Source organism: Mizuhopecten yessoensis, unplaced genomic scaffold (assembly GCF_002113885.1).
Source record: "Mizuhopecten yessoensis strain PY_sf001 unplaced genomic scaffold, ASM211388v2 scaffold2041, whole genome shotgun sequence".
In the NCBI taxonomy this organism is placed as follows: Eukaryota; Metazoa; Mollusca; class Bivalvia; order Pectinida; family Pectinidae; genus Mizuhopecten; species Mizuhopecten yessoensis.
Genome location: NW_018404348.1, coordinates 77,320 through 94,122, shown reverse-complemented (window position 1 = coordinate 94,122; position 16,803 = coordinate 77,320). Strand labels below are relative to the sequence as shown.

Genomic DNA, 16,803 nt, shown 5'->3' with positions numbered 1-16,803 from the left:
ATGGCGGCAGTCATCAGAAGAAGCTTCCAACACCTGGACGGAGGAACATTCAAACTCCTGGACGGAGGAACATTCAAATACCTGGACGGAGGAACATTCCAACACCTGGACGAAGAACCATTCAAACCACTGTATAAGAGTTGGTACGCACACAGCTAGGTTTTTGTGTAAAAAAGAACTTCTCATAATAGATTGTACATGTTCTGTATGGTCTCCATATAAAGCCAAGTACATCGACAAAATAGAAAGGGTACAGAGAAGAGCTATCAAACAGCTTCATGGAGTACAAAACCTAACCTACTAAGACTTAAAACGCTGAAGTAACCTACACTAACGTACCGACGACACCATGCGGATATGATCGAAACAATCAAAATATGGAACAATGTAACGGAAAGAAACAGCAGCAGAGGCCACTCATTTAAGATATACCCACAACAACCTTTAACATTTAAAAGAAAGAACTATTATACAGTCAGAATGGTGAACATGTGAAATAATTTACACAGTAAACGCACGATCCTTTCAGAATATAATAGATAATACAACTTTAAAGCACCGATTGAAAGCGGACTTCAAGTTCGTCGCGATACAATGATCGAGTCCAGTGGAGAGGTTCTGTACTGGAATCTAACTCTAAGTAACTCCAAGTAAGACAAGACTGACCAAAGCTTCATTAAGTCATTCCAGCTGGCTACTCTTATCTCAAACAGTTGTGGAAGCTTCTGGCTCGTTGGTTTGTAGGTGTCAAATCTAATCAGCTGGTTGACCTTTTGAGCCCGGTTTGAACATTTCAAAGGTCGTGGCACTGTATTTGCGTTCATTATCTTAACATTAGACATCGTTATATCTTTGCAAATTTTGTATACTGATGGCGCTGCCGGAAATACGCTTGTTATATTTGAATCCAAAATGCTCCGCCGGAAGTATCCATGAACGTTTTTTAAACAAAATACGCTGAAGGAAGTACGCTTGTTAGTTTTGTATCCCAAATGCTCTGCCGGAAGTATCCATGTAAGTTTTTTATTCCAAATGCTCTGCCGGAAGTATCCATGTAAGTGTTGTATCCCAAATGCTCTGCCGGAAGTATCCATGTAAGTTTTTTATTCCAAATGCTCTGCCGGAAGTATCCATGTAAGGTTTGTATTCCAAATGCTCTGCCGGAAGTATCCATGCACGTTTTGTATTCCAAATGCTCTGCCGGAAGTATCCATGAAAGTTTTGTATTCCAAATGCTCTGCCGGAAGTATCCGTGTACGTTTTGTATTCCAAATGCTCTGCCGGAAGTATCCGTGTAAGTTTAGTATTCCAAATGCTCTGCCGGAAGTATCCATGCACGTTTTGTATTCCAAATGCCCTGCCGGAAGTATCCATGTAAGTTTTGTATTCCAAATTCTCTGCCGGAAGTATCCGTGTAAGTTTTGTATTCCAAGTGCTCTGCCGGAAGTATCCATGCACGTTTTGTATTCCAAATGCTCTGCCGGAAGGATACATGTAAGTTTTGTATTCCAAATGCTCTGCCGGGAGTATCCGTGTAAGTTTTGTATTCCAAATGCTCTGCCGGAAGTATCCATGCACGTTTTGTATTCCAAATGCTCTGCCGGAAGTATCCATGTAAGTTTTGTATTCCAAATGCACGGCCTGGGATGTACGTTTGTCATTGCTGTACATTTATTCCAAATGCGCAGACGGAGACGCGTTGTCAGATGCTCTGTCGGAAGTGTACTTGATAATTTTGTATTCCGAATGCACTGACGGAGATATGGTAGTTAATGCTCTGTACCAATGACTGAGTTGGGGGTACCGTCAGTTCTAAATGTATTATGCTGATATCGTCAATGTAAAAGACACTCTCTTTAAGATATCATTAATGTCAAAGATATTCCATATGTATAGATTAGAATTTCCCTTTGAAACTTAGAAATGGAAAGTGATAAGGAAAACCCTTGTTTCCACTGATGTACTTGTCCATGTTCTGTCACTGCGTGTTATGGGTCAACAGAAATACATTGTTCATTTTTTATAATCTTTACATTCCAGAACATTAAGTGTTGATGTTTGTCAAGATGTTCAATTACGTCCGATTTCGACTGGCAGCAAGTGTGACATTTGTGTGTATAGCGACCCTGATATGGCTGGGCATATCTTCACAAAGCGCTAGACACAAAATGCTCAAGTCAATCCAGTTACTAACAGCCGACGGTCACCTACTAGACAACCACTATGACATCGATATGACCGTTCCAGCGCTTACCACGTACAGCTACACCCCGAATGGCGACGATGTCATTACAATCCTCAAGCAGTCCACCACAGCACCTTACATTGAAGGTATACACCAATAAGTAGCCCGAGTTTCCTCTGGCCCTGACATTTTGACTGATAGATGTCTGGATCTATCCGTCAAAATGTCTGAGTCTGGTGTCGGGGCAAGAGGAAACCCGGGCTACATGGCAAGAGAAAACCCGGGCTATAGGGCTAGAGGAAACTCGGGCTACAGGGCCAGAGGAAACTCAGGCTGCATGGCCAATCTGATTTAAATACAGCTCCTCATTATACTATCGTTCTACTATCGTATGAGGCTCATACGATAGTAAAGAGGAGCTGTATTTTAATCAGATTGGCTGCAGGGTCGGAGGAATCTCGGGCTACAGGGCAAGAGGAAACTCGGGCTACAGGGTCAGCGGAAACTCGGGCTACAGGGCCAGAGGAAACTCGGGCTACAGGGTCAGAGGAAACTCGGGCTACATGTTCAGCGGAAACTCGGGCTACAGGGCCAGAGGAAACTCGGGCTACAGGGTCAGAGGAAACTCGGGCTACATGTTCAGCGGAAACTCGGGCTACAGGGCCAGAGGAAACTCGGGCTACAGGGTCAGAGGAAACTCGGGCTACATGTTCAGCGGAAACTCGGGCTACAGGGCCAGAGGAAACTCGGGCTACAGGGTCAGAGGAAACTCGGGCTACATGTTCAGCGGAAACTCGGGCTACAGGGCCAGAGGAAACTCGGGCTACAGGGTCAGAGGAAACTCGGGCTACATGTTCAGCGGAAACTCGGGCTACAGGGCCAGAGGAAACTCGGGCTACAGGGTCAGCGGAAACTCGGGCTACAGGGCCAGAGGAAACTCGGGCTACCCAATCATGTGTAGACATTGTAGAGAGGAGTGTATGTTGATGTAATGCGGATTGTGTGTTTAAAGTCTCTCCTTTTCATTTAATTATTATTTAATGTCTTAGGAAATATAAACAGCTATTGACGCTTTGATTATCTACAAGCCTCAGATTTCTTTTTAGCTTCATTTTCTCACTACCGTTCTACAGCATATATATATCATGCAATCAACTCGACTCAGTGCAATCTGTGACTGGTACCACACGTTAGTCAATATTATAATGAACTGGACTTATAACTTCAGGTGTTGTTGATAATGAATCATGTGCTGTCAAGAAATCAACATTGTTTACAAACGATTATTTCATATGTTTTTAGTTTTCAGATGGCACTTTGATGCAGCTCCCGTTTTGTTCGCCTAAAACATTGAACCGATGGGATTTCAACTGCAAAGTGAAATGTTCAGATCCAATAACTGCTACTTTAGAAACCGATCTCCGATCCAAGTTTCGAATCGTGTGTGATGCGCAAGTAGAGTCTGATGGATCAACGGACGTGAGTGATGCTAATGCTTCAGTGCCAATATTCAACTTTACGGATATATGTCTAAGAGCTACCCTCGAACAATTTTGTTTGGACGACCAACCAGTACCGAATATAGTGCATTATATTTTCTTTGGTATTCACCAACTATCTTTTTTCCACTTCCTCAGTATTTGGAGTGCACATATTATACAACAGCCGTGTGCTATCTTAATCCACGGAGACACTCCAATATCCGGTCCTCTCTGGCGCCGTCTCGGAACAGCTGTGCCAAATCTTATACGCGTTAGAAAAGCGCCCCCTAGTGACGTGTTTGGGATTCCGATAGATTTGATTGAACACAAAGCAGATGTAGCAAGGTTGGAGGCTGTAAGAGGTATGGCTCTCCCAATAAGTTCCCTCTTCAGCAAGGCTGGGACCGTCAGAGTTATGTCCCTCCCAATATGTTCCCTCTTCAGCAAGGCTGGAAGCCGTCAGCTTTAAGTCCCTCCCAATATGTTCCCTCTTCAGCAAGGCTGGAAGCCGGCAGAGATAGTTCCCTCCCAATATGTTCCCTCTTCAGCAAGGCTGGAAGCCGGCAGAGATAGTTCCCTCCCAATATGTTCCCTCTTCAGCAAGGCTGGAAGCCGTCAGCTTTAAGTCCCTCCCAATATGTTCCCTCTTCAGCAAGGCTGGAAGCCGTCAGAGTTATGTCACTCCCAATATGTTCCCTTTTCAGCAAGGCTGGGACCGTCAGAGTTATGTCCGTTCAATATGTTCCCTCTTCCGCCAGGCTGGAAGCCGTCAGCTTTAAGTCCCCCCCAATATGTTCCCTCTGCAGCAAGGCTGGAAGCCGGCAGCTTTAAGTCCCTCCAATATGTTCCCTCTTAAGCAAGGCTGGAAGCCGTCAGCTTTAAGTCCCTCCCAATATGTTTTCTCTTCAGCAAGGCTGGGACCGTCAGAGTTATGTCCCTCCCTATGTGTTCCCTTTTCAGCAAGGCTGGGACCGTCAGAGTTATGTCCCTCCCTATGTGTTCCCTTTTCAGCAAGGCTGGGACCGTCAGAGTTATGTCCGGTCAATATGTTCCCTCTTCAGCCAGCTAAAGGCCGTCAGATTTATGTCCCTTCAATATGTTCCCTCTTCAGCAAGGCTGGAAGCCGTCAGAGTTATGTCCCTCCCAATATGTTCCCTCTTTAGCAAGGCTTGAGTCCGTCAGAGTAATGTCTCTCCCTATATGTTCCCTCTTCAGCAAGGCTGGAGGCCTTGAGTTATGTCCTTCCCAATATGTTCCCTCTTCAGCAAGGCTGGAAGCCGTCAGAGTTATGTCCCTCCCAATATGTTCCCTCTTCAGCAAGGCTTGAGTCCGTCAGAGTAATGTCTCTCCCTATATGTTCCCTCTTCAGCAGGCTGGAGGTTGTTAAATGTATGCCCCGTTCCTCTTAAGCAGGCTGGCGTCTGACAGAGTTATTTCTCTCCCAATAGGTTTTCCTCTTCAGCAGGCTGGATGTCGTTAAATGTATGCCCCTCCCCATATGTTTCCTCTTCAGCAAGAGGCCGTCAGAGTTATGTCCCTCCCTATATGTTCCCTTTTCAGCAAGGCTGGGACCGTCAGAGTTATGTCCCTCCCTATATGTTTCCCCTTAAGCAAGGCTCCCCATATGTATGTTCCCTTTCCAGAGAGCTAAAAGTTTAAATTTAGTGTCAAGGATTTTAAGATTTGAAATATCATGAGTAAGCGCAGACTTTTTTTCGTCCACCGACCCTTATTGCGTTATAAATGGTTTTGGTGCAATATCTAGGATTTCGCGTAACGAAATGTCAAGAAGAATGGTATTTCATAGCGACAAATGAAATCAATTGCATAATATTGAGGACTTACTGTACATATCTTAAGTATTGAAAAGTATTACGCTATCAATGAACAGTGTTGCTTTATATTGACAGATTTCGGGGGCATTTACATGGATACGGACGAAATTCTTTTACGGAATCTTAATCCTCTCAGGAAATATGACTTCACGCTGAGCCATGCGTTTGATTACAATTTAAGTAACGGACTGATCATGTCAGCCAGGAATGCTTCCTTCGTGAATATCTGGTACAGCCAATATAGCACGTACGATCCTACTCTATGGGGACATCACTCTACCATTGTGCCATATCAACTCTCACAACAATATCCTCACCTGATCCATGTTGAGAACAATAGTTTTGTTAACCCAGACTATGATCATGTAGATATGATATTCAACGGGAATTTTAACTGGAACAATAACTATGCAATTCACCTGTTCATAAGAAAATATGATTTGGAGCATAACTTTACGGACGTCCGTCATTTAAATACAACTATTGGAGCGGTGTCTAGACATGTGTTATTTAGCTGTAAGGAGCTGTGCTCAGATTAGGTTCACAATACAACTATTGGAGCGGTGTCTAGACATCTGTTATTTAGCTGTAAGGAGCGGTGCTCAGATTAGGTACACAATACCACTATTGGAGCGGTGTCTAGACATGTGTTATTTAGCTGTAAGGAGCGGTGATCAGATTAGGTACACCATACAACTATTAAACGGTGTCTAGACATGTGTTATTTAGCTGTAAGGAGCGGTGCTCAGATTAGGTACACAATACAACTATTGGAGGGGTGTCTAGACATGTGTTATTTAGCTGTAAGGAGCTGTGCTCAGATTAGGTCCACAATACAACTATTGGAGCAGTGTCTAGACATGTGTTATTTAGCTGTAAGGAGCTGTGCTCAGATTAGGTCCACAATACAACTATTGGAGCAGTGTCTAGACATGTGTTATTTAGCTGTAAGGAGCGGTGCTCAGATTAGGTACACAATACAACTATTGGAGCGGTGTCTGGACTTGTGTTATTTAGCTGTAAGGAGCTGTGCTCAGATTAGGTTCACAATACAACTATTGTAGCGGTGTCTAGACATCTGTTATTTAGCTGTAAGGAGCTGTGCTCAGATTAGGTTCACAATATAACACGGATATTGTGACATAATCAAACCTTAAGGAAGTTCTTTCTTGTATTCTTTGATAAACAAATAAAAACCCAATGTGATACTATAATAAATCTGTACAATGTAAAGCTTGCCAGAAGTCACGAGGGATGGAGGTGACCTTAATATATATGATTATGATGCGTTTCATTTCAACAAATTTGAGCGAATAAATCATAAGTCATGTGACGGACGAACTGCAAAACGTGAATATGGATTATAGAATAACTGAACATTGGGCAAGAAGTGGATACCAATTAGTCAAACCTGCTCCAGAGATCGCCTCTATTTTGAGACCATGTACTTTGACTTCCCGAAGGTGGTCTCTGAATAGAGGCTTTAACTGTGTTGTAGTTGACAATTAGGTTGGCTTTATCTAACCAATCGTTGCAATATGTTTACAATAAACATTGATTAATAACGCATGGATACCCGGTGCCTTGAAATAAACAATAACCAATTAAGGCATTGAAGAACAGAAAAAGGTGTGCAGTTATCAGTGTCTAAAAACTAAACAAAAGAAGTGAATATAAATTGATACAAACAAATTCTCACATACTTATTGGAATCAAAAGACCTTTTTTAGAACCCCAGGATCCTAACATATCCAGGAGTTCAACATTCCAGCAGTGAACCATCTTTAAAGAATGGCAAAAATAAACAACATTGTTGGGACCAAGTAAACCAGCTTTGAAGAGGTGACTTTTAGGGGGAATAGAAACAAAGGAATCGCAGTTTATAAACACATTGTGAATATGCATAAAGTTTTGATAAACACAATGAAATGGTCAGCTCTAGTGTCAAATATCCAGGTAAATAAACTCATAAGATGTTTCATTTACTTATGCGTCAAAAAGTGTGAATGCATTGCTGAGAAGAATAGCAAAGAACCTGTTACAGGAACAAAAGAATTTTACCCACTTCCGTAAAAAATTGACATAGAAAAAAAGTGAATGAAAATACCAACATTTTTAGACTTTAGGATTGCAGAACTTTTTTATTATGCAATGTTTTGTTACATATCTGAGTTCATAATTTGTAGCAGATCCTACTTTTAACAATATAATATAATTTGATAGCGTAAAAAACATTGTTTTGATAGTTATTTGGACAAAAAAGTGAACCCTGTCGTACACTTTTGGAGGGCGGCACTAAATAAGTCATAACACAGGCCCCGGGGACCTTTTTAATTTAAAAGTAGTATCTCATGTGTCGTGTCTTAATGAGCTACAAATAAACCCCAGATATGGTTAAATTGCTTTGTGGGCAAAATTCTTTTGTTCCTGTAACAGGTCCTTTCACAAAACAACTTGTAGGTTCTCTAGTACTATGACTTAACTATCTTTAGAATTAATAGAACAAGACAATATAACATTTTTGTCTATTTTTTTATAGAGACATTATACAACTTGGCAACAAAATGTGAAATCGTATATTAACGTTTCCAGGCTTAGACACTAATTAGTTTTGCTCGGTAGTCCACAGGACTTGATGAATAGATTATTCGCTAGTCCAACGTCAATTCAACTAGTCTGTGATTTCCCGAAGGTTACATCCAAAACATGAAATGGAAAAATTAATCGACTATATGGGATGTAAAAACCTTCTACATGTATGTATTTCAATAGAAGTCCAAGAAGTTTTTAACAACTAAGATGAAATTTTCTGTATTTAAAGCAGTGTTTTGAAAGGAATATTTCAATTTTGTAATCTGACAGTCCTATTGTGATCAATAGCATAACTTTTGCAAGTCCAAAGGACTAGTTAGGTTAGGCGATTCACTAGTCCCTGCTGAAATCTACTAGTCCAGGATTAGTTAGGTAAGGTGATTTACTAGTCCCTGCTGAAATCTACTTGTCCAGGATAGTTAGGTTAGGTGATTCACTAGTCCCTGCTGAAATCTACTAGTCCAGGACTAGTTTGGTAAGGTTATTCACTAGTCCCTGCTGAAATCTACTAGTCCAGGACTAGTTAGGTTAGGTGATTCACTAGTCCCTGCTGAAAACTACTAGTCCAGGATTAGTTAGGTAAGGTGATTTACTAGTCCCTGCTGAAATCTACTAGTCCAGGACTAGTTAAGTTAGGTGATTCACCAGTCCCTGCTTAAATCTACTAGTCCAGGACTAGTTAGGTAAGGTGATTCACTAGTCCCTACTGAAATCTACTAGTCCAGGCATAGTTAGTTAAGGTGATTCACTAGTCCTTGCTGAAATCTACTAGTCCAGGACTAGTTTGGTAAGGTTATTCACTAGTCCCTGCTGAAATCTACTAGTCCAGGCCTAGCTAGGTAAGGTGATTCACTAGTCCTTGCTGAAATCTTCTAGTCCAGGACTAGTAAGGTAAGGTGATTCAATAGTCCTTGCTGAAATCTACTAGTCCAGGACTAGTTAGGTAAGGTGATTCACTAGTCCCTACTGAAATCTACTAGTCCAGGACTAGTTAGGTAAGGTGATTTACTAGTCCCTGCTGAAATCTACTAGTCCAGGACTAGTTAGGTAAGGTGATTCACTAGTCCCTTCTGAAATCTACTAGTCCAGGACTAGTTAGGTTAGGTGATTCACTAGTCCCTGCTGAAATTTACTAGTCCAGTACTAGTTAGGTAAGGTGATTCACTAGTCCCTGCTGAAATCTACTAGTCCAGGACTAATTAGGTAAGGTCATTCACTAGTCCTTGCTGAAATCTACTAGTCCACGACTAGTTTGGTAAGGTTATTCACTAGTCCCTGCTTAAATCTACTAGTCCAGGACTATTTAGGTAAGGTGATTCACTAGTCCCTACTGAAATCTACTAGTCCAGGACTAATTAGGTAAGGTCATTCACTAGTCCTTGCTGAAATCTACTAGTCCAGGACTAGTTTGGTAAGGTTATTCACTAGTCCCTGCTTAAATCTACTAGTCCAGGACTAGTTAGGTAAGGTGATTCACTAGCCCTTGCTGTAATCTACTAGTCCAGGACTAGTAAGGTAAGGTGATTCACTAGCCCTTGCTGTAATCTACTAGTCCAGGACTAGTAAGGTAAGGTGATTCACTAGCCCTTGCTGTAATCTACTAGTCCAGGACTAGTAAGGTAAGGTGATTCACTAGTCCTTGCTGTAATCTACTAGTCCAGGACTAATTAGGTAAGGTGATTCACTAGTCCCTGCTGAAATCTACTTGTCCAGGACTAGTTAGGTAAGGTGATTCACTAGTCCTTGCTGAAATCTACAAGTCCAGGGCTAGTTAGGTAAGGTGATTCACTAGTCCCTGCTGAAATCTACTAGTCAAGGCCTAGTTAGGTAAGGTGATTCATTAGTCCCTGCTGAAATCTACTAGTCCAGGACTAGTTAGGTAAGGCGATTCACTAGTCCCTGCTGAAATCTACTAGTCCAGGACTAGTTAGGTAAGGTGATTCACTAGTCCCTGCAGAAATCTACTAGTCCAGGACTAATTAGGTAAGGTGATTCACTAGTCCTTGCTGAAATCTACTAGTCCAGGCCTAGTTAGGTTAGGGGATTCACTAGTCCTTGCTGAAATCTACTAGTCCAGGCCTAGTTAGGTTAGGGGATTCACTAGTCCTTGCTGAAATCTACTAGTCCAGGCCTAGTTAGGTAAGGTGATTCAATAGTCCTTGCTGAAATCTACTAGTCCAGGACTAGAGGACTAGTGTCAGTGTCTAACCCTGGTTTTAACAGATAGAAGCGAACACTGCTATGTTAGCAATCAACAATAGGAGTCATATGTAATTGACATAAACCTTAGATACCGCAAAAGTAACGGTAGGTAGCTTGCCACGTCTGGTTTTCGGCAAGGTAACCTTGTCTACATGAACACCTCATTCGGCAAGGTAACTTCATTTGCGTTTCGTGCAGTGTTTACCTGTCCATGGTAATTTAGCAGCAAGACGGCACTAATATGACATCGTAATTACTCATCTCACCAAGTTATTCGACCCAATGTTTACGGGAAAACGTAGATGAGCTTCACCATATTTTTGCAACAAATGTAACCTTATTTGAGAACAACCATATGGTGTGCACGTTTATAAACTTGCTTACTTTTATTTTTCTTCAAAGAGCTTTGGCGAGTTGCTATGCCTATTTCCCCAAATCTTTGATCCGCTAGTGCGCGCGTTCAACCGTGCACTGTTATGACGCGTTCTCAGGTATATGTATACAGGTAACTCTATCAATTTCAATTCAACTTTATTCTCTTTCACAATATAATGTATAGGATTATATTTACAATATAATATATAGTAATGGTAGTGTTCGTAGTCGGTAGTACACAGTACTGTTTCATGATAAATGCACATTTGTATCGAGGAGGTCAAATATTGTTAATAATTATTCTTATAAAAGTACAAAGTTTCTTCAGTGTTTTTATATTAGTAGTATTCATTAATTCATAGAACTTAATTACATTTGGTCTCGTCCAAAAATATTTATTTATATATAAAATTCGATACCCAGACAGTGACGGACACTCAAGCAAGTAATGTAATTCGTCACCAATTTGCTGACTGTTACAGTGTGGACATTTTCTTTCATTATACTCTAAATGATGCCATCTGCCGGTTTCAACAATAAATTTGTGATTGGTAGTTCTAAATTTACAAAATGTAACTCTATCTGTATCACTTAAAATATCTAAGTAATTTTCAAAATGACAATTATTTTTAAAAATCCTATAACATGTAGCTTTTGATGAAGTGTGTATATAACTGCCATTTCTGTAAATACTGGTCGTGCAATCTTTGTTTAATAACATGCTTTAGCCATGTGGTATTTATTATATTATGGAGTATACTGGACATTCCATAAGTAACTCATACCACATTCATTTAAAATACGTTTAATAAAGCTTACATATGGAACCAGTTTATCACCAACATTATGGTGATGACAAAGAAGTTTACACAATATAATATTAATTTTATTTTCTTTAGAATGAGTCAATTGTGACCAATATGTTATTATTAAGTCCCCCAAACATGCCCAAACATGGTTTGGGGACTTATTGTTTTTATTCCTCTATGTTCTTCTTCTTCTTCAGCCATAAACTTGTCCAGAGGTTTTCTCAGAAACTATCGAGCGGATCATTATGAAACTTCACACACATACTCATTAGGGGGTCAAGGTGTACAACAGACTATTTCTATCTCGACCGGAAGACCAAGATGGCCGCCAGAACCTTACTTCCAGTTTTGGAGTTTTTGGCTCTGATTTCGTTGAAAATTGGTACATAAAGGTTTTCAGGGCTGCCGAAAACAATGGAAACAGTTTCGAACAGCTCAGTTGTCATGGTAACGAAATGAAGGCCTCTGATTGGTCGAAAATGGGGGCCTCTGACTGATCGATATTTAGCTGTTGTCTGATTCTGCCCAAAATTGGTACATAGGGGTTTTCAGGGATTCCGAACACAATGGTTACAGTTTTGAAAAGTTCAGTTACCATGGTAACGAAATGGAGGCCTCTGATTGGTCGAAATTTAGTTGTTTTCTGATTCTGCCCAAAACTGGTACATAGGGGTTTCCAGGGATTCCGAACACAATGGTCACAGTTTCGAAAAGCTTAGTTGCCATGGTAACGAAATGGAGGCCTCTGATTGGTCGAAATTAAGCTGTTGTCTGAATCTGCCTAAAATTGATACATAGGAGTTTAGAGGGATGCAGAACACAATTGTAACAGTTTTGAAAAGTTCAGTTACCATGGTAACAAAATAGAGTGCTCTCATTGGTCGCAATTTAGCCTAAGTCCCTAAATCCAACAGGGGTTGTTGGTGGACTTCTGTAACGGCCATCCGTTACAATTAGTACTAGTTATTCTTGTTTTTACTGTTATTTCAAGTGGGCTAGTACCTAGTTCTCCATATACCATATAATTAGGGGTGCTACTTTTTAACCCCAGTAATAATTTACAAAACTTTTAATGTACACGTGCAATTACCTTAAGGTCAGTACCCAAATAGGTAAAATTGTCCACTAACTCTATCACCTCATTATTAAATAAAAATACATTTCTATTGTTTTTACGTCCTTTACTAAATACTATACATTTTTTTTTTCTATATTAACCTTTAATTTCCACTGTTTACACTATTCACTGAATACATTTAATTGTAGTTGCAAGTCAACTGGGCAGTCCGAGAAAAGTAGTGTATCATCAGCATAGAGTAAAATAAAAAGCTTTATATATACATGTAGATTATTTTCTAATTTAGTACTAAGGTTTGTCAAACCCTGAACGTTATTTTGGACCATAAACTCTTCGAGATCGTTCAAGTACAGACAAAATAAAAAGGGAGATAGGTTTTCTCCTTGTCTCAAACCATTTTCACATGGAAAATAACCAGAACATTCACCATTAAAAGATATATTTGACTTAATGGCTTGATACATGTTAAAAATAATTGTTAACATTTTACCATTAATTCCACTCATTAACATCTTGTTCAAAGTTTTCAAAGTAAAAAAATACACAATATAATTTATTTTTCATCATTTGAGTCAAATTTATCAAAGAGTAAAGTACAAAAATGTTATCAAAAGTTGAATAATTTTTACGAAACCCTGTCTGATTTTCACATATCAAGCTGACATCCTCTGAGTATTTCTGTAGCCTTTCATTAAATATACTAGTGAACGTAATTGGCCTATCGGAATCCCGTGTCTAAGATTTGTTATTGTAAACAGACGAATTTAAGGCCATGGCTATAAATACATGCGTTTCACGATAAAGACTCAACACAATGCTTATTTACGAACAATCATTACCAACAAGTTTGAAAGGATTTAACTTTCATTACTACTGCCTACGTCATGCTATTACATATTGTCTTCAAAAGCACACATCTTGATTTTGTTCCTCCTGCACCTTGGAATGGTAAAATTACATATAGTTTTCGAATAACATGTTTTACACGTGTATTGCGGACCTTACTTTGTGCTGCAGTCTTCCTGCATTTAAAACAAATGAGGCTGTCTTCGCCGATGAATTTTCCCGCATGTTCGGTAATATCACGGATTTAGACGACTAAGTCCTTGGTAATATCTTTGCGATAATAATAAAAGGGACAGTTCTTTTTTTTTGCTTTGTCCTTTTTTTTTATTCTGACGCAACAATCCGATATAATTGTATTTCGGCATGATTTGTTTGTGTTTACATAATAAGTAAAAACACTAGTGTCGATTGGAGGGTAAAATAATTCATAAATACAATGTAAAATGATGTCTTAACTTCAAAGCGTTGCTGTACAGTGCACGCGTACATGGATTTGTTGACATGATTCCATAGAAGATATTTAGAGCGCAGAGTTAACCTTATTGAACCTGTAGCTTGTAATTGTGGTCATCCTTGCAAGTAAGTTGATTTTTACTGTACACGTTTATATAATGATCATTATTACGAAAATAAAACGATAGAAGTTGGATATAAATACAGTGTTGGCATTTTATTACTCATTTCCATGATCAGCTGTTGCCCTAAAATTGTATTTTGATACCGCTGAAAATAGCGTGAAACAATACCGGCGGCAAAAGGAAGAAGCAGAGGCATATAGTTTTCTTTGCATTTTTTTATTTTCTCACATTCTCTTCTTTAAAATAAGGTATGTTTCAAATAAAAAATAGTAGAAAAAAAAATACTTTTCACAAGGGCAGATCCTTTAATGGATCATGAAAGTCTGACATTCTCTTTATCTAATTAAACTAAATAATATATTTTCACCGTACAGAGTCCCTGCACACCTAGCCCGAGTTTCCTCTGGCCCCGACATCAGACTGAGACATTTTTTCACTGTGCATCAGTCTGGGTTTACTCTAACTGACCCTACCGTCTACCAATTATTTTATATAAAAAATGATATTGGTAAAGCAAAAGGTAATGGTTAAGAACTTCGAGTAGTGTTTTGTGACATAAGCAAAGCTTTCGACAGGGTTTGGCATAAGGGTTAATTTATAATACAAATTGAAATTAGCAGATTTATCTGGAAATGTTATTAAATAGTTTGAAAGTTATTTGAAAAATAGTAAGCAAAAGGTAGTTTTAGGCGGGAAATATTCAAATCTCAAAGATATTACAGCTATACTACTTTCTGGCACCAAACAATATATAGAACTTCATTATTTCTGAGAGTGTGACAATTATATATTTCCCTGCCGAGCAGAGCGAGGCGAAATTATTTTTCTCAAGATGTAATACTAAACTTGTTGAAGCACTGGCAAGCGTAGAAAGCTAGAATTTATCGGACATTATTTCCATTGTCAAACAGATCGAATAAGGCATAGAATAGTTTTCTGAGTTTTCGGTATTATTCCAGGTTATATTTTATAGCATGGATTATTTATATTTTATGATGGCCGATCGGAGCGAGTATTAACAAATTATCTGAAACAATGGTAAAAATGTAGGTTTTTGGTTAAAATGTTGATGTTTGTGTCATGCCGTTCATGTGCATGTAGTTTAGGCGAACATTTTGGCAATTAAATATTGATTTAGTTTGTCATAAAAATGAATTATGATTTGACTGGGTTTTTTTTTTATTGTGAATTTGAATGCATGCATATGCACAAGGGCAACATCTGGTAAAAAAGGATATATATATACATGCCAGGCTTTTATGCTAACATTGGTTATTATTCGCCTGATAAACCACAGGTGAAAATACAGGTTTATCTATCATGAAATGGACTCTACCTTTGAAACAACCATCAACATACATACCTAATTCCAACTGATGGTTTTATCCTCTCTCAACGGCCAGGGTGATCACCACATTGTGACATTAGAACAATACGACCAGGTAGACAGTCCGTTGCGCCTTCACCACTAACCTGACTGGAGACCCTACTAATATATAAACAAAAGAGGAGTAATCCCCTATTGTTTAGAGGAGGGGACTCCTTGTTTGGGCAACTGCACCCTAAGGCATATATAGATATTCAAACTGCTGCTTGCCATAGAAAATCATAGTTCACAGAATGGTTGATATTAGAAGAAAATCACATATGAAAATAAGGAAAATCTAAGTCCAGATTATTAAAAAAAAGGGTGTTGCCCGGGCAACTAGGGGAACACCGTTGGGGCCGCCACTGTTAAATAAATAATGATATTGTTATTTATCTAAGGTATAAGGTCAAACTTTTTGCTGACGACACCTCTCTATATGTAATAGTTGATGATCCAAAAGAAGCCAGAAATATTATAAATAACAATTCCAATACTATTCAAAAATGGGGAGATACATGGTTTGTAACATTCAATCCAAATAAAATGGGAAGTTTACTTGTTAGTAGAATGGCTTTGAGACCTGATCATGGGGACTTATATATGAATAATAGTATTTTAACTGAAGTTCAAAACCAGGTATTTGGTTTTTATGGCATGTTCATATCAATCATGTACTTGACTCAGCATCAAAAAGGTTATTTGTACTAAGGAAATTTAAATTTAAACTTGATGGAATTCTTTACGAGATATTTATATATCATTTATAAGACCAGTACTAGGATACGCCGACATGCTTTGGGACAATGTTCCTAAATATTTAAGTGACAGATTAGAAAGTTTACAATTAGAAGCAGCAAGAATTGTTACAGGGGGTACGAAATTATCTAATAAAGAACTTTTATATAGAGATAGCAAGTGGGAACGATTAGGAAAACGTCGCGTAAAATATAACTAACACAGTTTCACAAAACGGTCAACCACAAATCACCTACCTATCTGTCCTCACAAGTCCCACAAATCACCTGCCTATCTGTCTTCACAAGTCCCACAAAACACCTACCTATCTGTCCTCACAAGTCCCACAAATCACCTACCTATCTGTCCTCACAAGTCCCTCCAAGAATATCTGAAAACCACACACACTTAAATCTCAAAACTCGCACAAATATATATAAAGACTCTTTATTACCCTCATCGATTTGCCCTTGGAACAAATTAGCACAAAATATAAGAGAAAGTTCATCAGCACACATACTCAAAACTTATCTCGGCAATGGCAATACAACCAACGCTCCAAGCTACTTCAACTGTAGCTCACTCAACGATAATTTATTTCATAAAAACCTTATAGACTCATCACGTTGTTCTTGTGTGTTTACCATAGAAGACAATTATCATTTTTTATTCACATGTAACAAATACACTCAAAGTAGACAGCAGTTTTATTTATCAA

At 39.0% G+C, this 16,803-nt stretch overlaps 1 protein-coding gene across 1 annotated transcript; it reads left to right on the top strand.

Moving 5' to 3' along the window:
* LOC110444323 lies at nucleotides 1-6,184 on the top strand. The gene is made up of 4 exons (XM_021488711.1): nucleotides 1-139; nucleotides 2,248-2,331; nucleotides 3,495-4,028; nucleotides 5,577-6,184. Exons 1-4 carry the CDS (start codon nucleotides 1-3, stop codon nucleotides 6,038-6,040), a joined length of 1,221 nt encoding a protein of 406 aa, XP_021344386.1. The 3' UTR covers nucleotides 6,041-6,184.
* The last annotated feature ends 10,619 nt before the right edge of the window (nucleotides 6,185-16,803 follow it).

What these genes read in the sequence shown, in the direction of transcription:
- LOC110444323 (XM_021488711.1), top strand. Translation starts at nt 1, where the DNA reads ATGGCGGCAGTCATCAGAAGAAGCTTCCAACACCTGGACGGAGGAACA. An exon ending in ATTCAAACCACTGTATAAGA is followed by an intron (nt 140 to 2,247) that starts GTTGGTACGCAC and finishes TGACCGTTCCAG; the next exon opens with CGCTTACCACGTACAGCTAC. An exon ending in AAGGTTGGAGGCTGTAAGAG is followed by an intron (nt 4,029 to 5,576) that starts GTATGGCTCTCC and finishes TTATATTGACAG; the next exon opens with ATTTCGGGGGCATTTACATG.